Source organism: Lissotriton vulgaris, chromosome 5, assembly GCF_964263255.1.
Source record: "Lissotriton vulgaris chromosome 5, aLisVul1.2, whole genome shotgun sequence".
NCBI lineage: Eukaryota > Metazoa > Chordata > Amphibia > Caudata > Salamandridae > Lissotriton > Lissotriton vulgaris.
In genome coordinates, this window is record NC_141693.1 from 459,485,609 (window position 1) to 459,497,614 (window position 12,006).

The 12,006-nt window shown below is 46.4% G+C and overlaps 1 protein-coding gene across 2 annotated transcripts in view; it reads right to left on the reverse strand.

Annotated features, from left to right (window-relative positions):
• Nucleotides 1-12,006, reverse strand: part of VPS13D (vacuolar protein sorting 13 homolog D) — a 2,754,556-nt gene that overhangs the window by 1,978,561 nt on the left and 763,989 nt on the right. For both annotated transcript variants that reach the window (XM_086921894.1, XM_086921893.1), the window contains exon 24: nt 8,895-9,075. In XM_086921894.1, coding sequence (XP_086778020.1) covers nt 8,895-9,075 — 181 coding nt within the window. The remainder of the gene's footprint in view (nt 1-8,894; nt 9,076-12,006) is intronic.

Consider the following 12,006-nt stretch of genomic DNA (forward strand, 5'->3'; position numbering starts at 1 on the left):
ACCATTGTATATTCTTGCAGAGTTACGTTACTGCACATGTTACTGTGGACCTGCTTGTCTGACGTAGACATCCAGCTGCCCGCTCTGTCTCTATTGCAGGTGCCTTATTGCAACTGGTTTCCGTTTTCTTTAACTATTGGCGCCATGGGCAGGCCTGAGCGAAACCAACCAAAGCTTACCTTTGACACGCACAAGTCTGCGATGTCCTCCTCTCAGGCCACATCTGACGCGGAGACAGTGGGAGCGTCGGGGGGAGCGCCGATTTTGGAGGCCACACTCATAGCTATGCAAAAGACATTACAGTCAATAGAAGGTACTATGGAGGCGGTGAACCACAGGCTTGACCACATGTCCACGCAATTTGAAAGGCAGAATGAGAGAATGGATGAAGTGGAGCAGAGGATGGCCTTACAACAGTCACTAATAAAGTATTCAGCATGGAGCAGGTGCTGGCAGTTATCCAAGCTAAGAATGAGGAGTGGAGGGGCGGTCCCGGCGCAACAACATCCGCGTCACGGGGCTGCCGGAATCCACGAATGTGGGCAGGATGGAAGACTTTATGGAGCGTTTGTTTGTGGACCTATTCGGGTCTGACCAGCTTTCCCGAATGTTCATTGTGGAACGTGCACACTGCTCTCTAGCGAAAAGACCAGTGCCGGGTGCGCCACCGCGCCCCATCATTGCTCTCATTTAAAACTATAGAGACAGGGATGTACTGCTACGCTTGGCACGGGAAAAAGGCACTATTGAATATCAAGGCAGAAAGTTGGAGTTTTTTCCTGATTTTACTGTGGCTGTACAGGCGGCGCAGAAAGAGTTCAATGCCGTGAAACAACTTCTCCGGACAGAGGAAATACCGTATGCCATATTGTATCCTGCTCGGCTACGGATAGGTGCACCTTCGGATAATAAAATCTTCACCTCGCCGAAAGCTGCCATGGAGTATGCCAAGAAACAGAAGAAGCGTCAGCGTGACTCCGCTATGGTGCAAGAGGAAGGTGATGAAATGAACGAAGAGAGCTGAACGAAACCCTGAGCACAACGGGTTGTTTGGTACTTGAAATGATGATAACGGGAGCCTTTTCAAGTTGGGGTTGCTTTCCTTGATTGTAATGTTTTCCTTGCTTTCTCTAGGCTAATACAAAGCATATGCACTGTTGGGGTTAATGTCTTGTGAGAAACAAAGTTTAAGACTGTGATATTCTGATGGTAATGTATTGTCATGTGAATAGCGTCTTGCCCCTTCAATTGTGATGTTTGGGAGTTATAGCAGTGCGAGATGCAGGCTCCTGGTAGTAGACATAGGATGTTCACACTTGTGGCTTGGTCACCTCCCGTTTAGTCCACATACGGGAGTTCTACGCCTCTATGCCCCCACTTATGGGAGTACCCCACAATCTATTTGCGGTTGGGAAGGGGGGGGTGTTTGGGGGGTTGGGGACGGCTTCGGCAGGTTGGGGGAGCTGTAGTGGGTGGGGGGATGGAGGGGGAGAATAGGGATTTTCAGGTTTGTTTTGAGTCTACCACTGGAGTGGGAAGGGGGGCCAGGGGATGGCTTTGGCAGGTTGAGGGTGCTGAAGTGGGTGGGGGGGTCGGGGTGGGTGGATTGCAGGATCAGTCCCTACTGGTTGACATGCATTTTGGTCCTCAGGGGGTTCCCTGGATGAAACTACTTGGTATATTTTTGCGAGCTCAACTTTTGGTGTTGGAAGGCGAATGGCTTACTTATTTGTCATTGGACGAGAGGGAGTCTGTTAGCTATGTATCAAGTTCTACATACTGGTGGGTCATATGGATAAGGGAGGCAAGGTCTCTTGGATCACCTGGAATGTGCGGGGACTAAACAGACCACAAAAGACCAGACAGGTGCTAGGGCATTTAAATAGACATGGTGTGCAGGTAGTCTTCCTGCAAGAGACGCATCTCAGGGGGCAGGCAGCGGAGACGGTAGCTAAACAATGGGCGGGGACTAGACTGAGAACAACATATTCCTCATATGCTCGTGGAGTCATGATACTGATTAAGAAGAACATTCCATTTGTGAGTCTTCATGAGGACATTGAAAAAGAGGGTCGCTATATCGTTTTGCATGGAAAACTGTGTGGTACACTAATAACAATGGTCAATGTTTATGGACCGAATATAGATGACCCTGAGTTTTATGTCACTTTATGGAACAAGGTGTATGCCCTACCTCCCTCAGCAATGGTCTGTGGTGGAGATTTGAATGTGGCGCTGGATCGTGAATTAGATAGAAAGGATGACCGACAATGCACGGCTAAAAGAGCAGTTGGAGCGGTGTGGGACAGGATGAATGAGCTTGGCCTGGTGGATGTGTGGTGTCTTGGCCATCCGGGAGCGAAAGAGGGTACCTGCTACACGTCTGCGCATGACACCTGGTCACGTTTGGATTATTGGCTTGTGACGAGAGATGTTAGTGGTTGGGTGAGGAAGGCAGAGCATCTGCCTCGCACGCTGTCAGATCATGCGCCTGTACTTATGGAGGTATGGTTGCCATCACATGCCCTGCGCCATTATCGTGGCGACTGCCACCTGGGGCTTTGTCGGATCTGGTGTTGCGTGAGAGCTTGAGGGAAGTAATTGAGGACTATTTTGTCAGGAATGTTGGCTCTGTAGATGACATGTGTATTGGTTTGCAGGCTGGGGTGCTCAAATCACTAAGGGACTCTATGGACAAATTGGAGCGTGAGCTGTTAGGCCTGTAGCAGCAATATGAGTTACAGCCGACGGAATCTATTTTGGCTGATATACATTCGAAAGTTACCGAGTATAATGAACTAGCGGAACAGGAGGTCAACTATTTATCCAAGCGCACTAGGGCATGGTATTATGGGGAGGGAGGTCGCCCGGGGCGTGGACTGGCAGCTAGAATTAAAGAACCATGGGCCAAGCACTGCGGAGTACAAGCCATTAAGGATGGGGACAGAACTGTGACGGATGCGGACGGTATACTGAATTGTTATGCGCAATATTACACGCAAATGTATGAGCATAGGGAGACGGCTGGTGAAGACGAGATAGCGTAATATCTGGAAGGTATAGCTTTGGGCTGGCTTTCAAAGGGGCAACAGGATTTTTTAATGCATCACATCACGGAGGGGGAACTCAGGGATGCGATTGCGGCTTTGACGAACGGTAAGGCAGCAGGAACTGACGGTTTACCGTCTGAATTTTATAAAGAATATGTGGACTTGCTTTTGCCTCATCTGGCGACGGTATTGGAGGAGGCTCTAGATCAGGGGCAGCTTCCTGCGACGATGCGAGAGGCCCTTCTTGTAGCCCTTCCGAAGCCAGGTAAGCCACAGGACCAGTGCGAGTCTTATCGCCCACTGTCCCTGATGAATACAGATGTAAAGATACTCGCCAAAGGGTTGGTGACACACCTACGCCTGATATTACCCGATATGATACTGCCGGACCAATCCGGGTTTGTCCCCCTGCGCTCCACGACACATAACTTCAGAGCTTTATTTGCGGTTCTCCATATACTTAAGCCGGACCTTGCTGCGGTGGCGGTCCTGCTGGACGCTGCCAAAGCGCTTGATTCCGTAGCTTGGCGATATATGTTAGCGGTGTTACATCGAATGGGGGTGCCTTTTGTCTTCACGGCTTGGGTCACCTTACTTTACACCAATCCGACTGCACGGGTGCGGGTCAATGGTCGTGTGTTGGCGCCCTTTTCTATACAGAGAGGCACGAGGCAGGGATGCCCACTCTCGCCCTTATTATTTGCCATCGTTTTAGAACCCCTGGCCTGTATTTTGAGGCAACGACAAGCGGCCTCAGTGTTACGTTTCCACCTCAGGTCACTTGCGGTCTCCATGTATGCAGATGACATGGTTTTGTATATGCGGGAGCCCGATAGGTATCTGGAAGGGGTGATTCAGGAGTATATCCGGTTCGAACGCTTTTCTGGTCTATCTATTAATTGGGATAAATCCATATTGTTGCCTCTGACAGACGTTACACGACCCTTTCAGTTGGAGTTCCCATTGGCATGGGCCACGGATCCTGTTCGGTACCTGGGGATATGGGTGCACAGAGATTCCCAAGAAATAATACGGGCTAATTATGGGGTAGCGATTTCGAAGCTGGAGGATCAGGTAGCTCGCTGGACACGGCTACCCCTATCGTTTGCTGACCGGGTTGCCCTGATCAAAATGGTGGTGCTACCTAAGTTTCTGTATTATTTTGTTAATATTCCCCTCGCTCTGACGTCTCATTTTTTTGCTACGCTTCAGCCTTTGCTAATCACTTTGGCCTGGGGAGGTAGGAAGCCACGTGTGAAGTGGGACACTCTGACCAAGCCCTATGAGCTGGGTGGATTTGCTGTGCCTGATATGCGTTTGTACTATCTATGTGCCCAGGCACATTTCTCCTCCTACTGGATTTTGGCACCGCCATATACTCCTCGCGTAGCAATTGAGGCAGGAGCAATATATCCACTACCCTTAAAGGCGATGGTAGTAAACCCGCATTCGGTATATGAGAAGGGTGAAGTGGACACGGTGCAATGTACTGCTAAAGCTTGGAGGGAACTAGGGAAACGCTCAGATCGACTGCCGCTGTATGCTCCAGCCATGCCCTTACTGCATCATGCTGGTATCTCAGTGTCAAGTGAGGTTGGGGCCCTTCAGCTGTTGGGGGGTGCCGGGGTACAGACCATGGGAGATGCTTCTCCGGCAGGCCAATTTCTTCCACTACAAAGCTTTTTGGAACATGAGAATAACGGAACCATGGCTACATTTACTTATGTCAGGCTGCGTGCTGCGGTGCGCGCTCTGTATCCATCTTTTCCCGCAGAACCACTTTTGCTGGGCGCATTACAGTTGATGTATACTACGACTACTCGTGTGAAGTTGGTTTCTCGGTTGTACCGAGCGTCACAGGTGGACGAGGGGGGTATGAATGTGACCGCGAGAGCTCGATGGGATGCCTGTTTGATGGAACCACTGACGGATGATGAATGGTCAGACTGTTGTACTATGACTGGCAATTTCGCAGCTAACGGTAATTTAAGACTCATACACTACAAATTTTTACAGCAGTGGTACTACACACCAGCGCAACTTACTAAATACGGTCTCCGGGACTCGGCTGTCTGCTTGCGTTGTGAGATGGATGGGGCTGACTTTATGCACTTAGCCTGGGTGTGCACCAGTGTATTTGCGTTTTGGACGGATGTGACAACGGCGTTGACTGAAATGACGTCGGTGACGATTGCTAGTGAGCCGCGTATATGTCTGCTCATTGTCTCTAGCGTGCCGGCGGGAGTGAGACGCTTGGTGGCATTAGCATTACAGCTAGCCAAGCGCAGAGTGGCAGTTTGCTGGGGAGGGAGGCGAGCGCCTGATGTCAAAACCTGGTTGCAAGAGTTGGCATATTGCCGTGATCAGCTGACATGCTATTATGAGGAACTCCCCACTGCCTCACGTCCAAGAGATATCTGGGGTCCTTACACTGCCTATATGTTGTCCGAGCTCCCTGATGAAAGACAATCTATACTATTTATCTCTACCTTGCCCAACCGTTGCTGTCTCGCTGCTGTTGTCCCGAGCGCTGCCACTTGCCTTGTTGTTGGCATAGTCCGGTTCATGTACCTAACGGTATGTGACGCAGCACCGATAACCTACACCTCATGACACATGGACTTCCTTCTTCTGTTGTCTATCAATACCACCTTCCCGCATTTGTATTATTTTACTTTCCTTCCAGTGGGCATTTCATATGTGAACAGAACGAGATCAACGCCCTGACTGCACATGGAACTGAGGAAAATGTGTTTCACGCTTTATTTGTACTTTGCTCTGATTGTTATTGGACGCTGTCATGCTAGGATCCCGGGGGTTTCGGGGGGGGGGGATGTTTGTTTATACGTTTGTTTATAGTGTATGTACAATGAAAGGCTGACAGTATATCCTGAAGCAGAACTGCAGGATCTGAGTATACCAATTTTAAACTGCTACGCTGCCGGAACTTTGGTTGTCGGCTGAAGGGCTGTGTCATTGAGACTGGTTTGCCATGCATTTGTGATCTTCGCGGCCAGCCCCTTAGGGTTGTAGGCCAGAGGCTGTGTTCTTGCAGAATGGTACAATAAAGGTCTTTAAAAAAAAATAATAATAATCTGAAATTCTGCTGTTCAGACCCGACCCCCTGTGTGGATGGATGGGCTGCTGGCCTGCAGACTGTCCCATTTTACGAATGTAGCCAGGAATTTGGGGGTGCTATTTGAGGTCGGTCTGACTATGAAGAGGCATACTTCCTCTGCAGTCAAGTCATGTCTCTGGATCTTACGAGCACTAAAACATTTCCTCTCTTTTCTACCTTGGGATTCTCAGAAAACTGTAGTTCAGGCTATGATCTTATCCAATCTTGAATACTGTAACGCTCTTTATCTCTGCCTTCCTCATTACTTGATACACCGCCTTCAAGTGCTTCAGAATACTGCGATTTGACAGCTATTCAAACTCTCAAATAAATCTCCAGAAACAGTCTTTCAAGCAACTGCACTGGGTTCCTGTTAAGAAAAGAATCAATGTTAAGGTTTTAACTATTACTCATCCCGCCCTACATGATACTGGTCCAAAGTAACTGAACACAAGGATCTGTGAGTACTGCCTGAGATCACTGCACTCCATGAATGCTCGACTTCTGGCTGTTCTGCCCTTTAAGAAAAAGAGGCAAGGATGCTCTTCGTACTCTTTTCTAGTAGTCTCAAAGTGAAATCAACTCCCATTGCAATTAAGAAACACTACGGATGAGACTGCCCTCTGGAAACTGTTAAAAACTCAATTATGTAGCGAATAATGCTTCTCTGTACCGTTTTTTGACATGTTTATGCGCTTTAGAAGTTATCTCATTCATTCAAATTAGGAGATGTGTTTTGAAGTCATACATGCTGATTTAATAGCCGGGATTCACGGCTCACATTAATGAGATGCTCTTTCAATGAGGATGCGGAATTTCCCAGTATTGTGTAGTGGGGTCTCCTTCTGCACTTATCCACTATTAAGTCATTTGTTGCTATAAAAATAACCTACTCATTTTGGAGTGAATTTTGATGCTCTTCTACAGGCATAAGCACAAAGCTAGCTGGCATCATTGTAATCTGTGTTGTCATTCCCCTTCTTACTTTTCTTCATAGTGAATGGAAGTTGAAGGAGGTGGCGGTACTAATGCAGGTGGTGGTGGTATCACTTGCTGAAGAAGCACTGCAGCCAGTTCTGGCTAAGCGGCACTGTAAATGGACAGGTGAAACTTTAGTGGTCTTGCACCGTGAGCTGCAGAAATTTAAAATACTAGGCTTCCATCATTTACTTCAAGTATCTAAATAATGAGCTGGAGCTTTCAACATAAGGTCACCTTGGGATGCTGATGTTGGAAAGGTGGTCAAGGAGATCAACAAGGGCCGTGGTCATTCTATGGAGCAAAGTGCAAATAATATTTGTGGCTTGGGGAGTAGGGACCGTGCTACTCAAATTGATAATCTCTGTAGCTTTGCCTGTCAACCTTTTCATCTGCCTGCTCATCTGTAGGAATAAAATTAACAGCCAGGTCTCGAAATTATGTGCTCCACACAAAAATTCACCGTTAGAAAATTGGCCATCACTTGCATCCTCGTCCCCTCCTTCATCCTCGGTGGCCTTCTGACTGGAAGAAGGTTCCACCAGCATTTGTGCACACAGGAACACGATGATCTTTAGCAGCCACTTTGCTGTGAGCAGAAGAGGCAGAAACCACCAAAGTGATAAGTCAATCAGAATGTGATTCAGTGATTGATGTCAATGAGCAAGGAGTTGGCTATGCAGTAGTTGGCGAAGCAGTCATCAGCAATAATCCCACTAAATATGAAACTGTCAATGATGAGGTAGTCGTTGACAATGTGGTTGCCGTCAGTGATATAATTTTCCTCGTATATGCAGGAGAAGTCAATAGCAATGCATTCGATGCGGAGACCACTGACAATGACTTTGCAGCCCTTTTCTAAGTATTCTTCGACAAAGGTATAGACAATGATATCATTGTTAAAGTAATCGACGGTGACGCACAGGAATGGAACTAGATAGAGTCATCTTTGCGGGTAATTTCAATGGCAGACAGGGAGTCTTAGAGACAATCTCAGATTCTTTTAGGGAAGTGAGCCCTCTCATACGCACACAATTTTTACTTTTAGTCCTCTGCAAGAAACATGACTAAGGACTTCCTCTTTGTCATACAGTGAGACACTTTGCTGCTAAGCCATTTTTTCCAAATACAACAGATTTAGCGCCAAGGAAAATCTCCACTCTATCCTTCAGCATGTCTAAGAACAATATTTGACAACTCTCATGTGATTATGGCATGAAAATCGATTGAAGGCACTACATATATTGCTCATAATAATTTTCTTGAAATGATATGCTTTACGTTGTATAAATAGAGTCTAAGTCCTGCGGTCCAACCCTAGGTTTATCTCAACTACAGCCAATGGGGTGAAGAATTCGATCCCAAGCAGAAAACGAATGCTTGAATTCATCAATACTGTAAGGTGTTTTTCAAATGTAAATCTAGATATGGTTGACCCAGATATGTGATATACAAGTGCCTGTTCAGACTTGCTCACTCACATCTGAAACCAAATACGCTTTTTTATTAGCAATATTTTATTTTCTACAACCCTCAGAGGAAATTAACACTAACCAAATGATAACATTATATCATATGCAAACAGCATCATCATTTTATAGTTAAAATATGACCTTATTTGAGACAATACTGTGTTATAGACGACAGAGTAATGTAACCCTCAAAACACACAATTTACAAGACTATCAGCAGCCTCAATCTTTTATGTATAACATGCAATTAATTAAAAAAAAGAAAACAAAACTTACTGTTTGACCCTCAATGGCTGCCCTCTGACGGCCCAGAACATCTTGTAGCTGTGTGAAATGTTGGATGAAAGCCACAACCTCTGCTTGAAAGCGCTGCGTATGAACATACTGCACAGATGCCATGCGTAGGACCACACGGATATCAAACTCTCTTTGCAACAAAGGATCAGGCAGTCCATATCTATGCAGAAGCAATGAAAACACAATGGATTGCAGACGCACAACAGCTGCACTGTATTTTTTAACACAATAGTTGTGGGATATGTACATTTTACGAAAATCCGAGGGTTGAAAAAATAGGACTTGTTTGATTATACCTCCAATATTTTCCTCACCATCCGGAGTGATCAATAACCAATCTTCATGGTAACTTCTAATAAAAACAATAGCTTTTGACTTCCAAACGTATGCACTGATGCGGAATCTGTTGTCAACAGTTGATTTTTAAAGTGAATTTAGTGATGTTTACAAACGGGCGGAGCCAGTGAGCTTTACGCTCACTACCATTACGAAGCCATTAACTTCTCTCCATGGCAGGATAAACACACCTATGTTTGCAGTTAGCTTTACGACCCAAAACATAAATCACTTAGTTCAGTAAGCAAATAACAAATCCTTCGTATGTGTGTTGACTATGTTTATTCAGTACAGTGAAAATAAGCGTGATCAAGTAGCAAGTGTCCAAGAGGTCTTACATCAGGAAAGGAACTGAGGAAAGGAGCTGAGAGCAAGTTGAAAGGTGATTTCAATTTGATATCGACATCAAACAATAATTTGCACTGCCAAAACCTGAAACATGCCGAAAGGTCTGACTTTTTCATAAATGAAAGCGCTTCTTCATTCACTGTCGAGTTTGTATGAGTGGCTGTATGGCTGGGTAAGTTGGTGAATGATAAATGGTTTGACAAATGGATAAATGAATAAGTATATTGATGCATGAATGGGTAAGTGCATGGGCTGATAAATTATGTTATGTGTGCATCTGCAAAGCATACTGACCCCCGCGAGGGGATCCTGGCACTGAGCAGTTGTTTGTGCCTAGCCCATTCTATGAAAGGTTGGTAAACGGAAAAGCCAGATCTTCAGCTTCCTGCAGAAATCAAGAAAAGAGGATGAGGCCCTGAAGTGGAATGGGAGGCTGATCCACGCTTTCTGAGCGATGTAAAAGAACCTCCATCCTCAGGATCTGGTTCTATGTATATGTGGGATGTGTGTGCGAGTAGTTCTGCGGAGCGGCGGAGTCTGGGTGGTTGGTGGAAGGAGATGCAACTGTTAAGGTATGTGAGGCCTAAGCGAAATTGTGTCTTGAATGCGGCTGTGAGAAGATTTAAATAAGTGCATCTGTGTATCAAGAGCAAGGTAAACTCCCTGAGGTATGGTAAGTGATTGAGTGCCATGGAAAGATTTATGAGTGCATGGATGGGGAACAGGTAAATGAGAGCATGACTGGTTAACTGTAAAACAAAAAAAATGTATCAAAAAATGTATCCCTCTGTGCGACCTCATCTCATTGCTGGACTAATGAAATTGCTGATACGTTGGCAAAAATCCACATATAATGAATAACAGAAGCAAATAATGGCTCATGAGTGTGGGCTGATAAATATGTGAACGATGCTTGTAACACTCACATCCCACATATCTGAACTCACCCCTTTACTAAGTTTTCTCTGTCATCCCAAACAGTTACCCAGTGCTTTTCAGTTCTGATCAGAGTGCCCTGATCCCTCGCCTTAGCTACTGAGGTGCTTTCATCCATTGAAGGAAAGCTACAGTAGGCACACCCGTCCAAAAACACAAAGAGTGATGAAGAGGTTATGTTCACCAAGGTATCTCTGTCGCGTGAAGTGGGCATCTCTCTCATGCTGGGGACCCACTCTAGGGTGAGGAAGCAAAAGACACATAATTCACCCCCAGTCAAGAGATTTGGGGTAAATCCATTATTCATTTGCGAACCATGCCACCCAGTTTAGACCTGGCCATATGCAAATCAGTCTTGACTCTGAGCCTCATGGGAACAGTCTAGCACAAAATGCCAAGCCAGGTCCTTTCAATGGCCAGAAACAAGGATCCTAGGACCGGTTTAGAGGTTTCACCCCTCATCAGCACAGTGAGCCCGGGATCCACGTCTGGGCAAAAGAGACACAATTGACGGACGGAATACATAAAAAAATCAAAACATTCACCCCTAAGTCAAGAAATCTGGGTTAAATCCATCATTCTTTTGTTCACCATGCCACCCCAGTTTAGACATGGCCATATGCAAATCAGTCTTGACCAGCCCGAACTGCTAAGCCAGGTCCTCCCTGACCCGGAAACAAGCATCCTGGGACCGGTTTCGGGGTTTCTCCCCTCTTCAGCCAGGATAGCTTGAATCCAGTGCACAGTGAGCCCGGAACCCACGTCTGGGCATACCCGGCGCACTTAGGGCAAGGAAGCAAAAGGCACACAATTAATGGACGGAATGCAGAACAAATCAAAATATTCACCCCCAGTCAAGAGATCTGGGTTAAATCCATCATTCTTTTGCTCACCATGCCACACCAGTTTAGCCCTGACAATAGGCAAATCAGTCTTGACCCTGTTGCCTCATGGGAACAGTCCGGCCCGAACTGCTGAGCCAGGTCCTCCCTGGACCGGAAACAAGCATCATAGGACCGGTTTCGGGGTTTCACCCCTCTTCAGCAAGGATAGCTTGAATCCAGTGGCACAGTGAGCCCGGGACCATGTCCGGGTAACCCGGCACACTTAGGGCAAGGAAGCCAAAAACACACAATTGAGCATAACTAGCGGCGCTGCCCCTGCAGTTACTTCTCTCCCTGTAATAGCAACAGCATGGCTGTCCCTAAACCTCCATAAAACACCTGTAACTTCCACTACACCTCATGATCACTCACAGAAAGGTCCTGTTGGTTTGGGGATGCTACATGTGGCTCCCATGAGACAGAGAGAACTCCCATAAAGGTCCTTTGTCAGATGACTACTCCCATTATGCTATGCCTCTAGCCTCTGTCACTTGCAAGCAATCCTATCTGGCTGTTGCCAGTTGCCGTCATAAAACAGAAGCATTATTCAAGCGTCTCCTGCAGCTTATTTCATTGGTGAGTACTCT